General features: G+C 43.9%; 2 protein-coding genes across 2 annotated transcripts in view; both read right to left on the reverse strand.

Annotated features, from left to right (window-relative positions):
• NOL10 (nucleolar protein 10) overlaps positions 1–24,797 on the reverse strand; it is an 83,929-nt gene extending 59,132 nt beyond the window's left edge. The window contains exons 1-11 of the mRNA XM_039231076.1: positions 24,630–24,797; positions 21,335–21,380; positions 18,566–18,664; positions 16,138–16,215; positions 14,744–14,781; positions 13,379–13,515; positions 12,382–12,447; positions 10,953–11,013; positions 6,374–6,459; positions 3,294–3,372; positions 1,748–1,897 (exon numbers count right to left, since the gene is read on the reverse strand). Of these exons, the coding sequence (XP_039087007.1) occupies positions 1,748–1,897; positions 3,294–3,372; positions 6,374–6,459; positions 10,953–11,013; positions 12,382–12,447; positions 13,379–13,515; positions 14,744–14,781; positions 16,138–16,215; positions 18,566–18,664; positions 21,335–21,380; positions 24,630–24,695 (906 nt within the window). The 5' untranslated portion in view covers positions 24,696–24,797. The remainder of the gene's footprint in view (positions 1–1,747; positions 1,898–3,293; positions 3,373–6,373; positions 6,460–10,952; positions 11,014–12,381; positions 12,448–13,378; positions 13,516–14,743; positions 14,782–16,137; positions 16,216–18,565; positions 18,665–21,334; positions 21,381–24,629) is intronic.
• LOC120231145 (basic proline-rich protein-like) overlaps positions 24,770–24,921 on the reverse strand; it is a 28,090-nt gene continuing 27,938 nt past the window's right edge. Inside the window, exon 2 of the mRNA XM_039231052.1 lies at positions 24,770–24,859. Coding sequence (XP_039086983.1) covers positions 24,770–24,859 — 90 coding nt within the window. The remainder of the gene's footprint in view (positions 24,860–24,921) is intronic.

Consider the following 24,921-nt stretch of genomic DNA (forward strand, 5'->3'; position numbering starts at 1 on the left):
TCATAATCTGGGAGATCCACCCCACCTGAACTCGTACAAGAGACCAGAGGCTGGGTGGGGGTCGTAGCAGGACGGAGACGCTGCCACATGTACGTCGTGAGCCCTGAGCAGGACGGAGTACGACAGTGGGGATAAAGTAATGTGCAAAATGAAATCCTCCAAGTACGTAACGAGTCAGTTACATGGGAAAGGCGAACACACTTTTATTTGCAAAAGGGGAGAGGGGAGGAATGTGCTAGATTTTAAAAAATTAAGAGAGGAAAAGAGAAATAAAAGACAGGAGTTACGACGGGACCGGGAAGAGGTGATGAGAAAAGAAATGAGGGAAGCAAGTCAAGCAAAACCAAGTAATCTGGGTGTTGGTCAAAAGGGCGGATTTAGTCATAACGACGCCGCCAAAACACAACTTCTTGCAGCGGCGGCGGCAGGATCATTTCAAGCCCGGGTGTTGAAAATGTCTGCCAGCTCTTGCATTTATGAACTCATCGCCAGAAGCTCCCACGGCAAAGGAGAGGGTACAGTTAAGGCACGGGGTGGGTGGGGTGGGGAGGGACAGCTCCTGCACACTCGATGAAAAGCTGTAGCCAAATTCTAATTTGAGACAGAATGAGGAAGGTCAATACTTTGGGAATTGAGCAAATGAAAAGTGCACACAAAAGCTATGGTCCAAGCAGCCAGGAATCCAGGATGTAGCTACGGGGGGAGGAGGCTGCTCGTGGGCCCCTGGGAATGACCGGTGCCTGCCCTCGGGCACTAACGCCACGGCCACTGGACCCTGCACCCCCTTCACCTCAAAAATGAGTTAAAAAATCAAATGGGGGGGCACCTGGGTGGCTCAGTCGGTTGAGCATCCGACTTCAGCTCAGGTCTGATCTCACTGTTTGTGAGTTCGAGCCCCGCATCAGGCTCTGTGCTGACGGTTCAGAGCCTGGAGCCTGCTTCAGATTCTGTGTCTCCCTCTCTCTCTCTCAAAAATAAATAAACACTAAAAAAAATTTTTTTTAATCAAATGGAAGTAACACTTTCTGACTCGACACAGACATTTGTAACTAATACAAAGAACTCTTAGAAGCAATTGCTATGCTCAGTGAATTTTTTCCCATTTTGTAGACGAGCTAACTTTTCACTATTTTCTCAAAATACTTAAAGTTTTAAAATGGAAAGACGAAAAGCATAGGCAGATGAAAACCAGAAATACAGGCTTTTGTTACTTTTACTTTTTAGATGCTACTCGGAATTGAGGGGAAAGAACAACAAATGTTTTTAAGAAAATACTGCTTTTTAAAAAAACACTCTAAGGAATTACTATAAAGGGGTCATTCCCAAAAGCCAATTCTTTGAGACAGGTTTTAAAAGGTATGAAATTGAGATACATAATAACACTGACACCGAAAGGTAATTAGTAGCTCATAAAAACTCTCCCGAGGCTGTGAGGCAGCCTTGGATCTAGAAGGTTCTCACGGAGCAATGTTTTTTAAAACATGATTTACTCTCTACCCAAGCGAACGCGTAAAAAGGCATGCCAGTTCTAGCAAACCAGGAGACTTCGTAGCAGGAAGAAGGCAGTCTTGACTACTTTACTAAACAGGAATATTATCTGTACCGAAGTACGTGTCTCCCAACTATGCTGCCGAACGGGAGCCAGCATCTCCTTCTCAAGGGCTCACATAACTCAAAAGAGGCAACAGAAAGAAAAGGAACTTTAGAAAAATACACTAATAAGCAATTTCAACAGAAAAGTACGTACTGAGTTCTTGTTCCACATTTTGATGATCCGCGAGTCTGCAGACAAAATCAAATCTAACGAATCCTGGAAATGAACGGACTTGATGGGCAGCCCGTACTGGTGATCCTTCACCAGCAATGGCTTATCCGAGCGAAGATCATACAATAAAACCTAAAAAGAAAACAAGATATTTCTGTTTAAACAAACTAAATATATTTATCTTAAAAAATAACTTTGAAAACTCTGAATGATGGCTACCATTTGTTTCATTGCCTTTTGATGAGCACAGTGAACACTCTTATTCAGGCCACAAAGATTTTAAAGTCGGACAGCAAAAAATACTCTAGAAAAATCTCTTAAATTACCCTCAGAGTGCATGGTTCTATGAATGTGGCCGGAGAGTCAGTTTTTGGCACACTGAGATGGAGAACTACTGAGCTGTACTCAGAAAGGAGAAAAAAAGAAAATTCCTAAGAATCTGTGCCGTTTGTGAACCAAACCAAATATATATCCTGAGGGCTACTATGGACCAGGCACTGTCACCGCAAGTGACAGAAATCACAAAAGGCTTAATGACGATGGCCCTGACGGGTGAGCGACAGACAGTGGTGGCAGGCAGGTCTCTTCTGGGCCCTGTCACTGGAGGCCAGAGGCCTGGGAAGGCTGGCTCTCAGCCCCCGGTGACGGGTCCCCTGCAGCCCGGGACGGCAGAGTTTAGCTCCACTGGGAGGAGGGTCTCAGACCTGCTCCCGAGAACAGACTTACGAGTGTGTGAATCTTGCCTTCAAGTAAAGAAGGGAAGAAAGAAAAGATGAAATGAACCCTCCGTAGCTGCTCCAGCCATACCTGTCACACTAACTCCGCTAAGGTTACTGCGTGGGGTGTGGTCCGTGGTGCTCGGTGAAAAAAAGCTTCCTTGTACAAATCAGTTTTGGAAATACTTGTTAAACACATTTCTTGTCTAGAGGAACCTCAGAGCCTTCAATATATATTTCAATGCACTGTGAGCCTCTAAGAGCGGGAGTCTGGCAGAATTCTAAACTTTGTAGACCACAGAATTCTATTCTACACACTCTGGAAAATGTTCTAAACCATGGTCAAGAGAATGCCGGAGGCGCACCCACACTATAGCTCTGGCTCAAGAGCCTCTCAGACCAACCATGAAGGCCAGAGTCAGGATTTCTCAAGGTACTAAAATACAGCGTTCTGGGGGCGCCTGGGTGGCTCAGTCAGTTAAGCGTTTGACTTCGGCTCAGGGCATGATCCCACAGTTCATGGGGTCAAGCCCCGGGTCGGGCTCTGAGCCTGCTTCGAATTCTGTGTCTCCCTCTCTCTCTGCTCCTCCCCTGGTTCATGCTCTGTCTCCCTGTCAAAAATAAACAAACATTAAAAAAAAATTTTTTTTTAAATAAATAAAATACAGTACACTGGAGTACCCTCTCCACTCCGGCCAAAACACGGATGCCTCATTTTCTGTTCCCACGGTGAGCAGATTATTTCCCACAACACATACGTGTCTCTGAGATACCAACATTAAGAATGAAGTTCTCAATTTAAATATATTTACCTGCCCTGTGGATGTTCCAACTGCCATGGTCAAGGCTCCATTAAATTTCAAAGCAGAGATTGTTGGTAAACTGTTTATCCTGAAAGGCAAAATATTCCATGCATACATGGTGAAAGCTCCCAATGACCTCTAGGAGCGCGTTGTCAGTGTGGCGTCCTGCGCGCTGCTTTACTTACTAGAACTGTCTGGACTCCTAACAGAATCTTGTCATGTTCTTCAGGTGGGCACAAGGTTCGGGTCAGGAGTGAGAACAGCTCCCCCCTGTATCCTTCTTGCTGGGCATTGCTGCTAAACCTCAAAGCCACTGAGTTTGCACATTTATTTTATAACCAACTTCTTCAACTCTCATGTTAGGTTCTGACGATTTCCAGGGGATTCTAACTGGGTTTCTCAGGCAGACAGTCACAGTGTCTGCAAACAAGGACAGCCCGTCCTCCTGTCCAATAACTATGCGTACTTCATTCTCTTTATTGTACCGGCTCCACCTTGCAGAACCCCACCTCTGTCAGATAATAGAGGTGACAGCTTATAACGCTTGCACAGAAAATCACGAAGCTGAACACACACAGATTAACAACTAAAATCTCCTGAAACTGAAGCGGCAAGCAAAACTACCTGTGACACTGTGATACACATCCAGATTTTTCCCTAGGACTCCACATGCGTGCTCATCACTGTTTTTATCAAAATGTGATAAAACTCTGTAGACAACAGCATGATTTGCTCTTCCACTTAGCAGTACATTTGGAACACGTTCCCCTAGAAATAAATGTACTTTTGCAACAGAATTGTTAAACGCTTACGTACGCCATTGCTCAATATTTCCCCATCTGTAGAATAAATACAGTAGCAGTACCTACGTCAAAGGTTATCACTGTGATAACTTAGTATCTCTGAAGAACTAAGGACACGAGCTGGCAAACAAAGGCTGTTAGCTATTATTTCCACCACGCTGTATTTAATCAATACTCTGAGGCTATTTCTAACTTTTCAGTATTATCAGAATGGGATGGACACCGTGGGCAACGGTGGGCGGGAGGCAATACGCTCTGTACAGCAGGCCGACCTTCACTCCGATGTTACCTTTCTGTCGGGCAATTTGGAAATGGGTACAAAAGCGTTAAAAACACATATGCGTGCTAGTTAGCCCAGAAATCCAGGCTCTCAATGTGTTCCTTCAGGAATTAACATAGAACTACAGGTGGATGTATAATAATGAAAAACTATAAGCATCTTTCATGCACAAGAGTACTCTGGCTACTTAAATCACACCTGCCTGTGTGTAGGCAGAGGGCACTGTTACTTTCTTTTGTGTATTTCTGAAACTGTTTAGTATCTTTTTATGCTAAATATAAATCGGTTTTATAAAGTAGTTTTTTAAAATAAAATCACCATCACGATAACTAAAAAAAAATGCCCACCCCCAAGGACAAGCGGGCCACTAAAACGTATGTGAGTCGATATTCTATTAATTAAGAGAGAATATTTCTGAAGAGCACAGTAAAGATTATCTTTTCATATCCCTTCCTTAAGTTTTCTGTTACTTCTATAGCAGTCATAAATCTAAAGTAAAATAACCTTAAGACATAATCATAGTACAAAGAACGCTTGCCTGTTTCCTCAAATGATTGTCCTACAACGACAGAGCTTGTAGTAGAACCCAAGTCTCTCAATTTTAATTCAAAGACAAGTTAACGTTTATGAGTAAGAGAAAATTAACTGTTCCACTTCCTAGGGAGTCACTTACAGCTGACTCCCTGCTTTCTAAAAATAAGCAGGTATTGGATTCATTTTCTTTCATACCAATATAATGAAATGTTGAGAAGCATTTTCTACTGGTTTATTCTATTGACAAATGCGGAATTTCAGAGTAATTCAGTAATCTGTGCGTTCATGTTTACAGATTTTCAGTATATGTGTTATATTTCACAAAAATGGCTAATTCTAAGAACAAAAAAAAGAATATAAAATGAGTGAATTTTCCACTTCAAAGTTGCTTACTATACTCCATATTGTGATTAATGAAGTTGTTCGTTAGTACTACTTTAATAAAACTCAATAAGAGGGCAAAGATTTCCTACACTCCCTTTAAGTGTCATGATTAACAGATGAAAAAAAATTAACTTATTCTTTACTTATATTGAGAAAAATACATATTAGAAAAAGATGTCTTTCCATTTCAGTGATTTTTAACTTATCTCCAAGTCAAGGATGTTTTACATAAGTGGATTTATCAAAAGAGAGAACTATATAGGGGCGCCTAGGTGGCTCAGTTAAACGTCTGACTTCAGCACTTCAGCTCAGGTCATGATCTCAAGGTTTGTGAGTTCGATCCCCACGTTAGCTCTGTGCTGACAGCTCAGAGCCTGGAGCCTGCTTCAGATTCTGTGTCTCCCTTTCTCTCTGCTCCTCCCCTGCCCATGCTCTATGTCTGTCTCTCAGTAATAAATAAACATTAAAAAAAAAAAAAAAAGAATCTGACCAAGAGAGTGTAAGACTGCATATTAACATGAACTGCTCAGAAAAACGTCTGAAAATGTATGTATCAAACAGTAACCTTTCTGGTGAGTGAAGGAAAGACAGGGGGCCTGTAGTTCTTACTTAATTCAGGCATTTAGGAGTTGTCATCCCCCAACTTTGTTACTTTTCTGACTGTTATAAATGTAGAAATTGGCAAACAGGGACAAGAAGATACCAGAAACACTTGCCTCCCTCCAAGATAGAGTTCAAAGTACGTTCCTTTCAGCTCACTGACTGGAGCAGCGAAGCCCTGGTTGTATCAGGAGACCTTACAGAACTGGAGGTACAAATTCCTGCAGTGCATCTATTCTGATGCCAATCCACAGCAGCTAACAGAAAAGACATTCTACATGGCACCTTAGGAAGGAATCCTGTCTGGCTTTCTCACTTAGTGAACTTCTCCAAGAAAAGGATTTTTGCATAAAAGTCATAAAACTACAACCTCAGACATTAAGTCTGAAGAATTTCATCCTTTGGCAATTGACTTTAACCCAGTATTGACATGTGTGTTTCAGTCTTAAGCACGTGGATATTTAAGCAGTACAGTAATTCCCACTTACTCTGAATCTGCCGTGACGCTGCTCAGCGCGCAGTCCAGCAGACCTACCCGACCGCGGGTTCTTGGGTCCCAGCACTCCACGCGACCCTGAACACACCCAAAATGGTCATTTTATACAACAGCTACTGCCAGGTATTTTTAGACAAATACCGAAACAGGATTTATTAACACTGATGGTCTCATGGGAGATAAGAATTTAACTTTTCTAATACTGTCAAATTTTTTACCATGAGCTAAATTTGTTTTAGAAGGAGGGAAGGAAGGTAGGTAGGTAGGTAGGTAGATGACTGGTTAAGAAAAGAAGGCCATGAGGCACCTGGGTGGCTCAGCTGGTTAAACATCTGACTTCAGCTCAGGTCATGATCTCACGGTTGGTGGGTTTGAGCCCTGCGTGGGGCTCTGGGCTGACAGCTCAAAGCCTGGAGCCTGCTTTGGATTTTGTATATCCCCCTCTCTCTGACCCTCCCCTGCTCACGCTGCCTCTCGCTTTCTCAGAAATAAATAAAACATTTAAAAAAAGAAAAGAAAAGAAGTCCAAAATGCAATGCATGATCCTTGATTGGACCTTGGTTTGGTGGGAGGGTGGCGTGGGGCAGGGCTGTAAAAGACACTTTGGTATATAACTGGGAATATTTAAATATTGTGTCAACATTAAATATTTAAAATGTAATATTGTATCAATGTTAAATTTCTTAAGAATGATAACAGTAATATGATTTTCTAGAAGAAAATCCTTGGGTTTTTTTGTTTTTGTTTCAAATGTTTACTTTTGAGAGAGAGAACGTGCATGCATGAGAAGGGGAGGGGCAGAGAGAGGGGGAGACAGAGGATGTGAAGCAGGCTCTGCACTGGGACTCAAGCCCACGACTGTGAGATCATGACTTAAGCCGAAACCGAGTCAGACGCTTACCCAACTGAGCCACCCAGGCACTCCAAAGTCCTTGTTTTTAAGAAAAACGTTTCACAAGTATTTAGGGCTAAAATACCATGTCTGCAACTTATTTCCAAATGGTTCAAAAAACATGTTTCATATAACACACATACACATTTTAATAGCAAAAGAAAGCAAACGTGTAAAATGTAAATAAGTGATTAGTGAACTGTTTTCAATTTTACAGAAAGTGAAGTTTACAGATTTTCAGAATTTTAAAAAAATAAAAGGCAAAAAACTAAGCAAATACAGCAAATAAAGCAAAACATGAAAAAACAAAATAAGAACTGTAAGTAACAGAGTAAGGGAGCAAGTGGCATAATCCATTGAAGAGGAATACTATGTAATCACTGAAAAGAATGACTTACACGTGCATATACTAGAAATACGCCCACAATCTGTTAGGTAAAAAAAGTTTACTTAAAGAAAATAGTATGGGGGAGGGGTGCGCTTGGGTGGTTCAATCAGTTACGTGTCCAGCTCTTGATTTCAGCTCAGGTCATAACCTCAGGGCTGTGGGATCGATCCCCCTGTTGGGCTTCACGCTCAGCATGGATTCTCTCTCCCTCTGTTTCATAAACAAATAGTAGGATCCCACTGTCTTTTTAAAAAGAATGTCTGTACCAACACAGAAAATCCTGAGACAGGACACACAATGAATTATTAACAGTGTTCAGGAAGTGTGAGGAAACAGGACTGGGGGAGGGTGGAAGGGAACTATGCTTCTCACTTTTTACTTTTCTCTGTTCAATTTTATAAGATTAAAAAATATATACACAAAGGCTTTTTAAAAACTGTTTACTATAAAAACCACTTTAAGGGGCGCCTGGGTGGCTTAGTCGGTTAAGCGTCTGACTTTCGCTTAGGTCATGATCTCGCGGTTCGTGGGTTCGGGCCCCACGTCAGGCTCTGTGCTGACTGCCAGCTCAGAGCCTGGAGCCTGTTTCAGTCTGTGACTCCCTCTCTCTCTGACCCTCCCCTGCTCACGCTGTCTCTCTCTCTCTCTCCTAGAAATAAAAACATTAAAAATAAATAAATAAAAATAAAAACCACCTTAAAAAGAGACCTCAAATATACTTAGAAGGCTTGACCTCCTGACTCATTTAGTATTGTTACAAATGTGTCCATCACAAAGATAAATAAGGAAATCCTAGAAATTGCGCAATTCCATACGGCCTGCTGTTGCCTTCTTAAAATGGATTATTGGACTTTATGGACATAAAAAAAGTCACATTTCAAAAACAAAAAAATAGGCATGCAAATTCCAGAGTAAATACAATTTTTTTCCAACCGTAATGTTCTTCTGCGACCTAAATTTGAATATTCCTGTTGCTGAAGCCTGCACTCGTATGTACTCCAAAAACCACGAAACCAAGCCCGTCCTGTTTGATTCTGACAATAGTAAGTAATAATGCCTGTCACAGACAAAATAAAAATCCAACATAGCGTATCAAAATTCACACAAAAGTGACTTTGTAAGTCTGTCTGACTATGGGTATCAAATATCAAGCCCTCGGTAATCCAGGAATTTTAGGAACCCCAGCCTTTAGGCGAGAGGGGGTCTAGTCTCCCCCCCAGGGATGGTCTTAAACAGCTGATAAGGTAGTAGCCTGCCCAATTTATAACCTTCTCTTCCAGAGCTCTTATCTGTAAGGCTTAAACTGCTCTATAAAACTCTATTTAAAACTACTTTTCCTAAGAAAATGTTTTAAAATGTCCCCTTGGTAATCTCAAGAAAAGTACTTACCAAGAGAATGCTTAACTGGCCTGATTTAGGTATAGGAGCATTCTATTCAACACAGTTTTATAGAATTTCATTAATCAACTCTGTGTCCCATTTCAAATCCTGATCTCTTACCATAAAAATAATTTGAGTAGAGGGGTGCCTGGACGGTTCATTCTGGGTGTCTGATTCTTGATTTAGGCTCAGGTCATGATTTCACAGTTTGTGACTGAGCCCCAGGTCGGGCTCTGCACTGATGGAGCATACTTGGGATTCTCTCCCTCCCTGTTCATGCCCCTCCCCAGCCTGCACACAGCTGGCTCGCTCTCTCTCAAAATAAACAAACTTAAAAAAATAATAACTTGAGAAGAGACTTAAATTTCATCTATACAGGATGGGTTTAATGAACTCTAGTACATTCCAACAATGGAATCCTACGCATCAGTTTTTAAAAATTAGTTTAGCATTGGGGCGCCTGGGTGGCTTAGTCGGTTAAGCGTCCGACTTTCGCTTAGGTCATGATCTCGCGGTTCGTGGGTTCGAGCCCCGCGTTGGGCTCTGTGCTGACTGCCAGCTCAGAGCCTGGAGCCTGTTTCAGTCTGTGACTCCCTCTCTCTCTGACCCCCCCCTGCTCACGCTGTCTCTCTTTCTCTCCTAGAAATAAATAAAACATTTAAAAAAATATTAAAAAAAAAAAATTAGTTTAGCATTATAAGTAATTACAAGTACCAATGTATAAAGATGCATATTATATACACCATTAGGTTAAAAAAAGCAAATGAAGAACTACAGTATATAATTTCACCTTTGCAAAAAACTTCAGAAAAACATCTAACAGGTATGTATATCTGCATATACTTAGGAAAACACATTAAAGAATTAACTCGGGCAGATCTTTTTTTACTAGGAGTATTTACTGTAATTAAAAATGCAAATCTAGGAAAATTCTTGACAAGTATGGAGAACATGGATTCAGAAGTACTGTGGTTTAAAAGGAATATGTTGGGGCACCTGGGTGGCTCAGTCGGTTAAGCGTCTGACTTAGGCTCAGGTCATGATCTTACGGTTTGTGGGTTCGAGCCCCGCGTTGGGCTCTGTGCTGACAGCTCAGCGCCTGGAGCCTGCTTTGGATTCTGTGTCTCCCTCTCTTTCTGCCCCTCCCCTGCTCATGCTGCCTCTAAGAAATAATAAAACATTAAAAAAAATTTTAAAGGAAAGCGTTGTATGCTTATGGAAGGCCATGACACAGGACACACAATCCCAACCCCGACACGTCTGCAGCGCAGGACGCTGGCGTGCGGGGCGCGCAGCGCTCAGCAGCACCTCCATGAAGCTGGCAAGGTAACATTACCTCCAGTCCGTCGCGGAGCAAACTGAGCCTCAGGGAAATAATTTGGTCGTAAAACTAGTAAGTAGCAGAGAGCTGGGACTCAGGGATAGAGTGGCCCCCGGTTCAGAACAAGACTGCCGCCGGCCCCGGGGAGTCGGCGATGCTCGTGTGGCTCCTGACGGCCAACGTGAAAGGCAGACCAGACGCACGAGGCGGAGGTCTGCAGCGACAGAAACACCAGGGAGCGGTTCCAATGTTCCACACACAAAGCAAACCGGTCACCTGTGGCTCCACTGGCACCCTGCTTAGAGCAAGCAACTTTTTGTTAATGTTTATTCATTGGGGGGGGGAGGGGCAGCGAGAGGGGAGCACGGAGGCTCCAAAGCGGGCTCTGCGCGGACAGCAGTGAGCCCCCGGACAGCAGTGAGCCCCCGTGCAGGGCTCCAACTCTGAACCGTGAGATCCTGACTTGAGCTGAAGTCGGAGGCTCGACCGACTGAGCCCCCAGGCGCCCCCCGCAACTGTCTTTATGTAAAACTCCACTCGTCATCAAAAGCAAAGCAGATATTTAAAAAATAAAGGCAACGTCCGCTCACCTCCACTGTCCCTGTGGCAAACAAGCCGTGCACGGAGTTTATGTCACACACGTTATTCTCCCTGAAACGGTAAAGCGACGACGGAGCGCGTTACGATCTCTGCTGGGCGGAAGGGACACTCAGCGAACTTTCTCAACAAACAGCCCAGTGCTGTGGGGAAAGGAGACCTGCGGGCTCTTCCGCACTCACGGGGCTGTGAAAACCACCAGAAATGAGTGCCACTCAGCCCGCCAGGCGGAGGACACAAGGAAGGAATGCCTTCTAAAAAACTACCTACCGCCATGAGAATAAAGGCTCATTCTACGTTCTCAGTGTCCTGTCCCGCGGCAGAGAGGACGAACACGGGCGACTCCCGGGCCGGCCCTGAGGCCGGGCCAGCCGGAACCGGGCACACCGGCCGGAGCTCCATCTTCTTTTTCTGTGACGCGGGTACTTCGCCTACCTCTTCCAGCGGTTGTGAGGATTACGTGAAACAAGTTACAAAACGTTCAACAGGGCACCCAGACGGGACACTCAGTAAGTGAGAGACCAGCTGTTGTAAACGGGGAAGCGTGCGGCGGGAAGGCAGACAAGTTCTTATCCCCCAGCAAGACACTGTGAAGCTACTGTAGCTTCTTTTTCTTTAAAGAAAATAAGAGCATCGCAAGCCAGTGTGAAAACAGTACCGAGAGGCTACCTCACCTTTATCACTACGTGTTCTTCCAACCTTTAAAAACCCTTTCAAAGCAATAAGGACAATCCAACAAGCTTTTTATACACTTGGAGGAGAGGTAATCTGGCTCCCGCCCCTTACTAGCTATGTGACCGTGGACTTACCCCCACTGCACCTCAGCTGTCCTGTCTGTAAAATGGGAGATACTAATAGCACCTACTGTAAAACGGTTATAAGTTTAAAATGAGTTAATATGTACAAAAAGCTGAATAATATGGGGCACAGAGAAAGCCTTTTCACTCTTATCACTGTTATTGTTACTCAATATTATTAAGACAAATTTATTCTTATGGCTTTCTCTTTGATAAAAACAAAAAGGCAGACTGTAATGTATGATAAAAGGAAAACTTGAAAAAACCATAGATGTCTGCCAGCAAAAACATACAAAATAAAATTTGGAAAACGAAATGCCAAATTAATTCACAATGTCTCCTCAAGAGAGAATATCACAGAATAAAATCATGAGAATTTAAAGAACCCTGCAGAAAATAATAAACCAGACTCGCGGTGAGTTATAAAATTTTCTACTGTGTTAAAAAAAATTTAAGTTTAAAGAAACCACCAGGTCTTGTAGTGAATTTTATGTTGAAGAAAAACTGAAACTCTTTAACGAAGTTGCCCAGAGCTCTGCTTCAGTGTGACAAGCCAAGAATGTGAGCGTCGGGCTCCCCCTCCTGGCCGAGAGAAGCACGCGTATTCTGGCCACGAAATACTCACGCAGCGTCCGTCTGCAGAGGGTTCAAGTGCCGTCCTTGTTCTAAGTTTAACCTGTACACTTCAGAGCTGCAAAGTAATGAACAAAGTTAGGAATCTGGTAAACTGCAACAAACTTTGCTTCCGGTAAATATGAACTTTAGAAACATATATATTTGCTTATAAGGCATACTTCTCTCTGTAAAACACCAAAACGTACGTTAAACCTAAAAAATAATCACCTTATTTGTGAGTTTGTTCATGTATAAAAGTGATTGAAACAACTCACGTGCCAAGGAAATATTATGAAATTATTACGAAGAATATTATTATTTTTTTTTATTTTTTTTAATTTTTTTAATGATTTATTTCTAGGAGAGAGAGAGAGCGCGAGCAGGGGAGGGTCAGAGAGAGAGAGGGAGATACAGACTCTGAAACAGGCTCCAGGCTCTGAGCTGGCAGTCAGCACAGAGCCCGATGCGGGGCCCGAACCCACGTACCCTGAGATCATGACCTAAGCGAAAGTCGGACGCTCAACGACTAAGCCACCCAGGCGCCCATGAAGAATATTATTTAAGAGTAACACAGAGAACACAGGACTCAAAGTGGATCTATAGGTATACATAAGACTAGAAGAAAACAGAGCAAAACACTATTAGGGAGACATGATTATGGGGGTTTTTTACTTTATGCATTTTAAAATATTCCCCCAATTTTCTAAAACGATGCATATCATTTTTATAATCCTATGGAAGGTGGCAATAAAAATGAAGATTTAAAATGTCAGGCAATGGGGTCACACAAGCGACTTCACCACCACAAAGACCCTATTAGGTGCCCAAATTGCTCCAGATTCAGAGCAACATGCTAATAAAAGTCAGTTCCTCAATGAGCGGGTACTTTGGAACTATACCCTTTGAAGGATCAGGTCTCATCCTTCTTTTAATCCCTCTCCTCGACTTGAAGGACGGAAATCAGAGGTGGAAAGGAGAAAGCAGAGGTGATCGATCGGACCCGATACCTTGCGCCAACAAAATACAAGTCACAGGACGGATAGTGGTAGGAGAAATCTCTTCCGAACTTTGGTATTCTGGTTTTGTAGTAAAAACCGGATTGTGAGTGAAATTCGATGTATCTATCATTATGTAAAAAAACAATCTGAAAATGAAAGGAGAAAATCAGTTTGCTGAGGTTTCAAGGAAAAGCATCTACGTCACCGTCACTAGAACGGACAAAGCAGGAGACACTCTGCTCTCTCCCAGCCCCTCTGTAAACGCGCACATACATACGCGCGACTCTCCATGGTGAACAAGGACTGCAGCTAAGAACCAGACCTGTCCCTGCCTTCTGAATGCCTTCCTGCACCCAAGACAGCTCTTCCGGCCTTTCCACAGACACTGAGAACAAATGCCCTTCCTGAATCCGGCCCCAGCACTTTAGAGTGTAGAGCACTGCTCAGCAACTTCAATGAGTAATTTCCTATTTTATTGAAGAACAAGGTTTAATAATTTCACAATTACCACGCAGGGTTTGATAAACTCCTGTATCAATTTAATGTTAATGTATTACAAAGGTATCTAAAAAAACCTGCAGGTGGTATTTGAAAGCAAACTCATCAACACCTAGGCAAAATTCGTTATAAAGTGGCATGTCCCCAACACGTGACCAATGACCACCACAGGCACAAGAACAGACTGCGCTCCAGTCTCCGGAACCGGAGACAATATGTAAAGCCACAGCAGCTGAGAAAATTCAATTTTCCTTTCAGATGACAACAGACATCATTAAAATTTTATTTTACCTTTAAAAATTTATTATTTTAAATTGAATAAGGGACTCTGCTGACAGCTTTGTAACTACCGAAAATGCCCTAAGGGTTAAAGACAGACTAATGGAACCAAAAAGAGAAAAAGAAAAAAAATATATATATATATAAGCTGTGTTTTGAGCCATCTCAGAACTGTTCCACAGCCACCCATTTGCATTGTTAAGAAAGTTAAGCCTACAGCAACACTATTTTACTTTTCACACAGGAAAGCAACGTGGCAAATAACACTAGTTTAAGTGCAAAAATTAAAATCACAAATCTACCATCTAACATGGTCTAGAAAAGATGGCCGCTACTAATTCTTGACAGTCCAGATGAAGTTCCATACGCGATTCAGGAAACTTATTTTGATATTAGACTGGTCAAAGGCTCTCGCTATCACTGTTGTTTTAAAAGCTATTCTATATGTCACACATGTGTGAAACAAAAAATATATCTGTAGAAAGTAATAGGCTTTATTTTACCACACAGCCATTTTTAATGTAACAATGGGATCATCATAAAAATATTCATCATGACTTCTTGAGTATATCCAGTAACCCATACTATGAAGCGTACCTTTGAATAGTCATCAGATAAAGTTTCAAAGGTGACAACTGAAAAACAAGAAACAGTAAGAAAAATTACAATTACTAATCCACATTCCCCATAAAAATGCAAAGTTGGGGCAAAGATTTCAGCTCAACACAAACATTATATATACAAATACAGGTTTTTCCCCTTTTTTTTTGTCCTTCCATAAAACAAGAAGGCAGCTGCCACATTATACTGACACCAAAACACCAAATGGAAAATTAAAAGCTTTATAATTTCTCAGCACAGATCAACCAGATTTTCTGCAGAACTGAGGCTAATTAAATAAATTCTCAAAACGTAGCGACTTCCAAATTCTGCCAGTTTTTCTGAGATGCCCAAAACAGACATAAAAGAACATTCAAAAATTATTTCTTTAAAAAAGAGAACAGCAGCTTTTTACTCACTCGCTCGCTAAACATAAAGAGTGAAAACAGTGGTTATTCGCAGCAGGTGGCGTTTGTATGGTTTTTAAAAGGGAAAGGGTAAAACAAGTTGAAGAATACTTAGCCCATCACCTGCTCTTCCCTCGACCCCAAACAGCAGCAGCCCGATAAGTACCTGCACTTGCCCTGCCTCCCACCCCCGGCAACCCCCACCCCCTCTCTAGGTCAGCTGCCTTCTCTCTTCTCTGCAGGGGACCCTTCTCTGCAGGGGATGAGCCTCCTGGAGCAGAGGGGAGATTTATAATCCCGTGAGCCCTTAACACCAGAGTTTTCTTCTGTTCTGCGGCTGCTGGCCAAAGGGGGAGCGAGAGACTCGAAGCAGGAGAAGGACCCCGTGAGCAGACGTGGGTCTGGAGGAGACCAGGCGGCAGGGAAGGCAGGCTGACAGCTGGCAGCAAATGGGAACCTCGCTCCTACAAGCACAAGCAGCCACATTCTGCACCCTGAGGAAGGCTTCCAAGCGGATTCCTGCCCAGAGCCTGAGTAAGAGCCGGGGGGCCCGGCCGACACCCAGAGGTCAGCCCCGCGCACAGAACACCATGCAGCCGGATGCACTTCGCCTCCAAGCTGCAAGCCGATGAGCCGATGCTATAAGCCGCCACGTTCGTGGTACTTTGTTCCACAGCAAAGAACGCTAACACACAACCCATTCCCGTTTGAAAAAACAGGAGACTTAGGGCGCCTGGGTGTCTCGGTGGGTTAAGGTCTGACTCTTGATTTGGGCTCAGGTCATGCTCTCATCGTTTGCTGAGTTCGAGCAGTGTGGAGCCTCCTTGGATTTCTCTCTCTCTCCCTCTTTCTGTCCCACCCCCACTAGTGTATGTGGATCCTCTCTCCCTCAAAATAAATAAACTTAAAAAAATTTTAAAAGCAGAAAACTAGCCACATATAAAAATGCTATTTTCAGGAATTCAAATTTAACCTCTTACTTACCTTCTGAATCTAAACACCTTTCAAACTTCAAGGATAACTGATAGGTGTCATAACATCGAACCCGAGGTTTATATGTTCCTGTAAAAAAGATTAACGTGATGTAAAACCTAAAGGAGGTACTTTTCACTCTCAATATCCTGCAGATACATTATGTACAGTTTATGTTCAGAGGTAAGCGGGATTCATTATGACCCGGTGAAAGAAAAAGAATTTAAAAGCAGCCCTCCCCAACATCCCGAGGAGAAAACCAGCGAAGGATATGAACATGCAAGTCATAGAAAATGAAATACAAGTAACTAATAAACTTCACAGATAACATAACAAAGTAGATAAAAACAGTGATATAGTTACTGTCCATCAGAATGACAAAGATGAAAAGATAGTTAATGTCCATGTAGGTGAGAGTACTAAAAAAAAAAGTACTCTCCTACACTTGGTGAGTGGTATAAACTGTTACAACCTCTCTGGAGGACAACCTGGCAGATCTATAAAATGTGTGACGTTTATTCAAATGTACCCTAGAGAAACACACCCACAACGTGCACCAAAGACAGGAAGAGGGGTCACTGCAGCGCTGTGGACAAATGGCCAAAAACTGAAAGCAAATAAAATGAACAGTCTCAGAAATGGTCACATAAATTATGGCAAATCAGACAGCTCGTGAGAGGATGACATGAGCCGGTCCCAACAGCGAGGGCTGCCACAACATACCACCCAGTGAGAGAGAGCATGCAGAGTGCACAGGGAAGGGCAGCAGGGAAGGGCCGCAGTGGCGCCTACAGCCTCACGTCTGTCAGAGTCGACGCTGACCGGGAGCACCATGGTCACAAGAAGTCGGATGAGTAAGCACAGTGACTGTTTATCTCCACGAAGTGCAATTTTAGGGCCTTTCATATTTTACCTTATGCTTTTCTCCAATGTTTGGATTTTTGTAAGTTTACCATGTTTGCAACCAAAAAGAGAAAAAGATTGGTCTTTAAAGCCAATCGATATTATTTAAAAAAAAAAAGGAATGAGGTAGCCCTTGAGTCGCCAAGACCTTATTCAAAAATGGTATATAGTATAACATACCGATGTGCATACTACATATGATGCATGTTATACACTATATAATTGTTCAGACATATGAAACTACATGCAGTATGTAATTAATACATGTGACCTAGAGACTAAGAAACGTGCTAATACTGAGACGATCATTAACACACAAGAGGGTGGCGTGTAGATGTACAAAAGTTCTGTCAAATAAGAAAGTGTTTGGAAAAGGGATATAAATGGATAATATTAAGTCAGCAAGAAAAAAAAAATATGTGCACAATACATAGGATTTAGGTACCAAGATCACAGCCAACCACACACTGGATAATGCTCTTCTAAATTATAACATATTAAAAGTTATCTATGTTTCATGGCTTTTTGATGCTGACAAATAAATACCACTAATAAAGAATCTCAGTAGCATAAAAAATACCAGCTCATAACACAGAAAATTATGTTAAAAGCAACCCTTCCTGGAACTCTCATTCATTGCTGGCAGGAGTATAAAATGATCAGACTGCCTTGGAAAAAGTCTGGCAGCTGATCAAGAATGAAACATACACCTACCCTCTGGCCCAGCAACATCCTCCAAAACGAGCCTGTGTAACGCTGTTCATAGAAATTCGTCAGTAATACTAAACTATGAAATCGGTCCAGGTGTCCAGCAAATGGAGAATGGATACACAGTCCGTTCTTATAAAGAAATACCACTTGGTAAGAAGAAAAAACCACGGACACGTATGACAACACGGACGAATTTAAAAGTCCTAAGAAAATAAACCTCACATAAAAGGGCACACAGTTTATGACGACATTTCCATAAAGTTTCAAGACAGGCTGAAAACCAGCCCAAGGAGCAGTGGATGCCAGTGCGTGGGTGGGATCCCGATGGACTGCGAGGGGCGTGAAAGAAGTTTCTGGGTGAAAGGAATGTTGCAGATCTCAACTGGGGCTTGGCCTACATAGGCGAATGCATCTGTCAAAACTCCTCAAAAGATCTGTGTATTTCACTGTATGAAAATCTACCTAAAAGAAAAGCCGTAAATAAATACGGTCTGGCTAATGGCACACGTGCTGAGGTATTTATGCGAAAAGTTGAGTGGTATCTGCAACCTGCTCTGGAAAGCATCAAAAAACAGGATAGAAAAAAAAAAAAGGATGGATTGATGGATGGACAGGGACGGATAGATATGATCAAGCAAAATACTACTGAGAATCTAGGTGGTGGGTAAAAGGATGTTTGCTGTACAATTTTTTTCAGTATTTCTGTATGTTTGAAACTTTTTATAATAAAACATTAAGGTAATAAAAAAAAAAAAAAATCAACCTTTCCTACCCTAGCATTTCCGGCTGGGAAATGTGTATAAATCATAAGCAAAAACATGCTTACCAGTTGCTAAGATGTACTGTCCATCTTTTGACACCTTAACAGTGGTACAGACGGTAGGCATTTCAAAATCCTGAATAAGTTCGATTCTCCTCCGGACATCTACAAAGACAGGAAGTAAATAACTGGTTTCATGACCAGGTGCTTATTTTATCTCAGAAGCCCCAGCATGCAGAGTGGTCGCTACGGACAGGTCACCAGTGTCCCAGTGTGCCTCCAAGCCCTGGAATACAGCCCCACCCATCGTGCAGGAAGGGTTTTATCTCAGCTCTTCCCTTAGCTTTCTAAGCTTAGTAAGTTTTTACTTTTGAAAAAGAAAAAAGTATCATCACTAATTGAGAAAAAAAAAAAGTCCATAATGATGTATCAGACATCCAATTTCAAGAGCCAGGTTGGGGGGCGGGGGCAGAAGAAATATTACACCACTATCATTACTCATTATTCAGCCATGGCTAAGACAAAGACCTTGCCATTTTCTCCCTCCTAAATAATAACAAGTTTAAACCTTCAAAATCTTAAGTTTATGTAAGAAACTGCTACCAAGCTGACTCTTGCCTCGGCTGGCACCATGGCTCTGAGCCCAGGGGACCCAGGCGAGATAAAGATTCAGGGCAATCTTCTGGATCAAAAAGCTAACACTGACTCTCACAAAACCCGGCTCCCTTCTACAATCCACACAGGGTGTCTACTGCAAGAGCCATTTATGACTCTTGCAAGGCGGAGTACATTACCGCCTTGCTTATTCAATTAAACCCAAATATAAGATTCTTTTTTTTTTTTTTTTTAACGTTTATTTACTTTTGAGAGAGAGAGATAGAGCATGAGCTGCAGAGGGGCAGAGAGAGGGAGACACAGAATCTGAAACAGGCTCCAGGCTCTGAGCTGTCAGCACAGAGCCCGACATCATGACCTGAGCCGAAGTTGGACACTTAACCAACTGAGTCACCCAGGAGCCCCCCAAATATAAGATTCAAATCAACTGAGTAGGAATGGCCCACTTGATATGGAAGACCCACGATGGTTTTGAGATGGGCTGGGAGAAAAGAGTTGATGAACAGTTTTTTCTCTAAGTAATCTGAATCTGTGTTCTACACTCTGGGACGCTGGTGTAGAACGGGGGTGGGGGGGTCAGAAGAAATCGAAATCAGGGAACATTACTAAAGGAGCAATTCCTATTTTCTTTGCATTCAAATTTTTCATTTTCTAACTTTGTAACTATCTATATAAAGCCTTCTCTTCCAAGATGCTTGCCTTCAGGAATTTATCTCATACGCAGAAATCCCTTCAAACACCTTAGTCTTTGATTTTTAAGACTCATTTAAACAACATATATGGAAAGATAAATCATCTTTCATATGTGACAAGGTGTAATGGAGAAAACTGGCTGAAAATTTGTTCAAAACAAAACCGGCCAAAATGCCTTAAACTTATGAATGAGGAAGAGAATGATTCAGTGTGACACCCAGGTCCTCGCTGCTAACTTGAGACGAATGTCTGAGCAGGTAAAGGTCGCCTGCTTCACAGGATGCCTGGGAGCTGCGACCTGCCCATCTCTCAAAACAAAACAAGACAAAACAAAACTGAACTCAAGATTCTTCCCCATTCTCCCCGCCGCTGCAAATCAAAGAATCTAAAGCTTCTGCCATGATCTTGTATGAAAACAATGTTGATAAGCTGGGGAACACAGCGATTCTGACCCCGCTTGGGTCCCCCGCCTCCCCGTGCGTCCTGTAGGCCTGTAAGACTGCCGTGCCCTGGACGTGCCATCACCTGAGCCACTTCTCGGGGATATCTGCGCGGCCGAGAACCCGGCCAGGTAAGACGCTTGCCGGGCCTCCTCTGGACAGCCGGCAGGCTCGCTCACGTGCCACTCACAGCCCGTGTGCCCAGAGGCCGCCGGGGCCGTGCCAAGGGCCCCTGCGGGGCTCAGGGCGAGGGGGGCGGGCAGGGTACGCGGAGCCGAGCTGAGTAACGGCGTCCTCGCTCCGACCCACGAGTCCTGCCGCTTCCGCTACCAGCCATGAAACAGTAACAGGCAAACTCACGTTAAGAAGGCAGATTTCAGGGGCGCCTGGGTGGCTTAGTCGGTTAAGCGTCCGACTTTCGCTTAGGTCATGATCTCGCAGTTCGCGGGTTCGAGCCCCGCGTCGGGCTCTGTGCTGACTGCCAGCTCAGAGCCTGGAGCCTGTTTCAGTCTGTGACTCCCACTCTCTCTGACCCTCCCCTGCTCACGCNCGCTGTCTCTCTCTCTCTCTCCTAAGAAATAAATAAAAAAAAAAACATTAAAAAAAAATAAAAAATAAATAAAAAAAATAAAAAAAAAGAAGGCAGATTTCAACCCTACGCCCGCCAGGAGCATATCGACCACAACAGAAGGTTTTTTAGGAAGGAAAAGGGTAAAAAGTTCATTTCCTACTTCTTAATTGCACTGTATTTTTGTAGGCCTGCACTTAAATACAGTAACAACAAATATGTGATGGGGCGCCTGGGTGGTTCAGTCGGTTAAGCGTCCGACTTCGGCTCAGGTCATGATCTCACAGTTCGTGGGTTCGAGTCCTGCGTCGGGCTCTGTGCTGACAGCTCAGAGCCTGGAGCCTGCTTCTGATTCTGGGTCTCCCTCTCTCTCTGACCTTCCCCTGCTCACGCTCTCTCTCTCTCGGAAATAAATAAGACATTGAAAATAAAATTAAAACAAACAAACAAAAAAGAAGTATGTAAAGCATGGTTGCATCGGTTGTGCATGTAGCCAGAGTGGGGAAAACTAACACTCACCGACATCCTTCTTCTGTAGTGCTCGCTTCTTCCTGTCTGAAAGCCACTGAAAGAAAATGAAGAGACTTTATTTTAAAACACATTTACTTTATCTTTCTGCTTACAAAAATGCTCACATCAAAAAAGTAAAACCTGGGGCACCTGGGGGGCTCAGTCGGTTAAGCGTCCGACTTCGGCTCAAGTCATGATCTCACGGTTCGTGGGTTCGAGCCCCACATCGGGCTCTGTGCTAACGGCTAGCTCAGAGCCTGGAGCCTGTTTCGGATTCTGTGTCTCCCTCTCTCTTTGACCCTCCCCTGTTCATGCTGTCTCTCTCTCAGAAATAAATAAAACATTAAAAATGTAAAAATAAAAAAATAAAAAAGTAAAACCTTAGAGGAATATATTAACATAGAAAGTGAACATGTTCTATAATCCCAACCCTGTTAACATACCCCCTGGGTTTTTTTCTTGTATGTATTTACATATAGTAAACAATACATTTTATTCATTTTACTTATTATATTTTAATGTTTGTTTTATTTTTGAGAGAGACAGAGGACGAGCCAGGGGAGAGGCAGAGAGAGGGAGACACAGAATCTGAAGCAGTCTCTGGGTGCTGACAGCAAAGAGCCCGAGGCAGGACCCAAACCCACAGACCCATGAGATCATGACCTGAGCCAAAGTCAGACGCTTAGCGGACTGAGCCACCCAGGCGCCCGTAGACATTTTAGAACTACTACGTTTTACACAAAAAAAAACCCTAATTCATTGGGGATGTGATAAGCCTGAAATACTATGGGTTACCACTAATACATGGAACAATTTTATTTAGGTAAAATATTAAAAAGCAAAGCATTAAAAGGAGAGTTTCTTAAGCATATTTTTCTTACAAAAAACAAAACTAGATCATTAAGCAAATAGCTGACACGTGATAATACAGAAAAGACACTTTTAAGTATATTCACTGACAGAAGGTTCGTTTTTGCTTTTGTTTTTTTGAGAGAGAGAGTGCACGCACACAAGCTGGGGTGAAGGCCAGAGGCAGAGAGAGAATCTCAAGCAGGTTTCACGCTCGGCATGGAGTCTGACTCGGGCTCCATCCCATGATCCCCAGGATCATGATCTGAGTCGAAATCAAGAGTCAGATGCTCAACTGAGCCACCCAGGTACCCCTGACAGATTTTATTCTGAAATTAATGTAGCTCAATTTGGCAGACAGCATAACTCTAAAGCTCAAGTGTTTCAGGTGCCCGTCTACCTCGTCCCCATTCACGGTCCCCCCAGCTACAGCTGTTTGCACAAAGGAGCTCAGATTAAGGCCCAACAGTGGCTTCCAACGGCCCAATGATAATACCCTAACTTCCCACTGTAGTCTACAAAGCCCACCTCTCCAGCCTTACCTGCCCCCTCTGCCTGCCCTCAGCACAGCCACACTGGGCCTCCTGGGTTTCTCCAGCAAGCCAAGGGCATTCCCATTTGGGGACATTTACACTTTCTGTTCTCTCAACACTGAAAACTCTTCCCCTGTCTTCCCGTTATCCAGGTTTCTGCTCAAATATCTCCTCCTACAGAGAGGCCTTCCCTGAAGGCTTTATCCAAAACGTGTTCTCTGACCACTTCAGCCACAACACTGTTCTTTTTTCTTCTCCAATTTTTATTTAAATTCTAGTTAGTTAGCATACAGTGCAATATCGGTTTCAGGAGTAAAATCCAGTGATTCATCACTTACATACAACACCCAGTGCTCACCCCGACAAGTGCCCTCCTCAATGCCCATCACCCATCTAGCCCCTCCCCCCACCCGCCTCCCTCCAGCACCCCTCAGTTTGTTTTCTGTCATTAAGAGTCTCTGTGGTTTGTTTCCCTCTCTGCCCCCACCCCGACCCCGCATATGTTCATCTGTTTTGTTTCTTAAATTCACAGTGCTTTCTTCTAATCCGTTCATCGAAGCTGTCTTCTTGTTTGCTCACTTATGTGCTTCCCTTTCCCCAACAGGGAACCTTATCTGATGCGTTCATCATGTATCCCAACGCTCAGAACAGGGCTGCGGGCACGCAGCTAGTTACTTCTCACCAAATGCCCAGGACGATCAAAATGAGAAAGACCATGCTGTGTGACAAATGGTTGGAAGTTATCTGGCCTGAATTCTGAAAAGGAGGGAAGACTCTAATCACAGACGCCAGATCTTTTGGGGGCGGGCACAGTTGAGAAGAGCTCTCCCTTCATTCAGATTTCTAAGGGCAAGAGTGAAACCAACACCAGCATGCTATAAAATGACAAGTTGTGGGGCGCCTGGGTGGCTCAGTCGGTTAAGCGTACGACTTCGGCTCAGGTCATGATCTCACGGTTCATGGGTTCGAGCCCCGCTTCGGACTCTGTGCTGACAGCTCAGAGCCTGAAGCCTGCTTCAGATTCTGTGTCTCCCTCTCTCTCTCTGACCCTCCCCTGCTCACACTGCCCCTCTCTCTCCCTCTCTCTCAGAAATAAAAATAAATAAATAAAATTTAAAAATTTAAAAAAATGACAAGTTGCAAAACGAGTATCTAGCAAGTAATCTTAAAATGGAAATGAGCTTCTGCTAGAAGTTTCCTCTCACTGGTAGTGCCTGGACAGAGGCTTGACCATCTCTTCTAAGAAATAAATTTAAAAACAAACAAACAAACAAAAAAAAAAACCCAAGCCTCAGATCACAGGTGTGTGAGCTTGGACAAGTCACCCTTCCCATCGCTGCTCTGCTGCTTATCTTAACATGAGAAGAAGAGGGTCAAAGAATCACTATTTTCCCAGCCCCTTACAACTCTGAGGTCCTAAGACTCGATGAAATCAAGTTAAAAGGTCAGCAAGGTTCGATACTGCCGTCTAAGCATACAAGTCTGCAGGCGCTAAGTCTGCGTCCGTTTTCTTGCTCGCTTGCTGGATCTCTGGAACAGAAATCCAACAAACAGCTGACGAACGGGCATTAAAAAGGGAGAGAAATGCCGGTAATCAATCCGTCCACGCTTTCCTCGTCCGTGCGGCAGAGGCTGGGAACATCCCCAGGAACCCAAAGGGACGCGTCGCCTGTTCTAGAGAACTCTGCAAAAGTTCCAGCGAAGCTCATCGCCCCTGATCACCCGCCGCCCCGCTTCTGGCGCGGGGACAGTAGTGTCCTCGACGACTAGCGGCGACCAGCTCCCGCGGGCACGGTCACCCGCGACCCCGCCTCCCCGGGCCTCCCCGAGCCAGGGGCCGGGCCGGGGTCAGGTAACACCGAGACCAGGGCCGATGAGAGGGGCGGCGGCCTCGAGAGGAGGGGGACCCCGAAGTGCCTCACCTCAGGCAGGGACTTGCCGCAGCTGAGACTGTAAATCTTCACCTCGTTGAGGCTGGACACCTGCATGGCGGGACAGAGCAGCGGCGACCCACGCTCCTCCGCGAGCCCCTCTCCCCGCGCCGCACACGAGCATCAGAAGCTTAGCGTGTTGCAGCGCGACCGGGCGGCGTGCGGCGCCGGCGCCGGCGCCGGCTGATGACGCACTCGGGGCGCCGGAAGCGCGCCAGTTCCTGAAAGAGGGGGCGTGGCCGAATGGGGACGTGCAGAGGCTGGGGGCGGGGAGGGAAGGAGG

This window comes from Hyaena hyaena, unplaced genomic scaffold (assembly GCF_003009895.1).
Source record: "Hyaena hyaena isolate Hyena2069 unplaced genomic scaffold, ASM300989v1 scaffold_53, whole genome shotgun sequence".
Classification (NCBI taxonomy): Eukaryota; Metazoa; Chordata; class Mammalia; order Carnivora; family Hyaenidae; genus Hyaena; species Hyaena hyaena.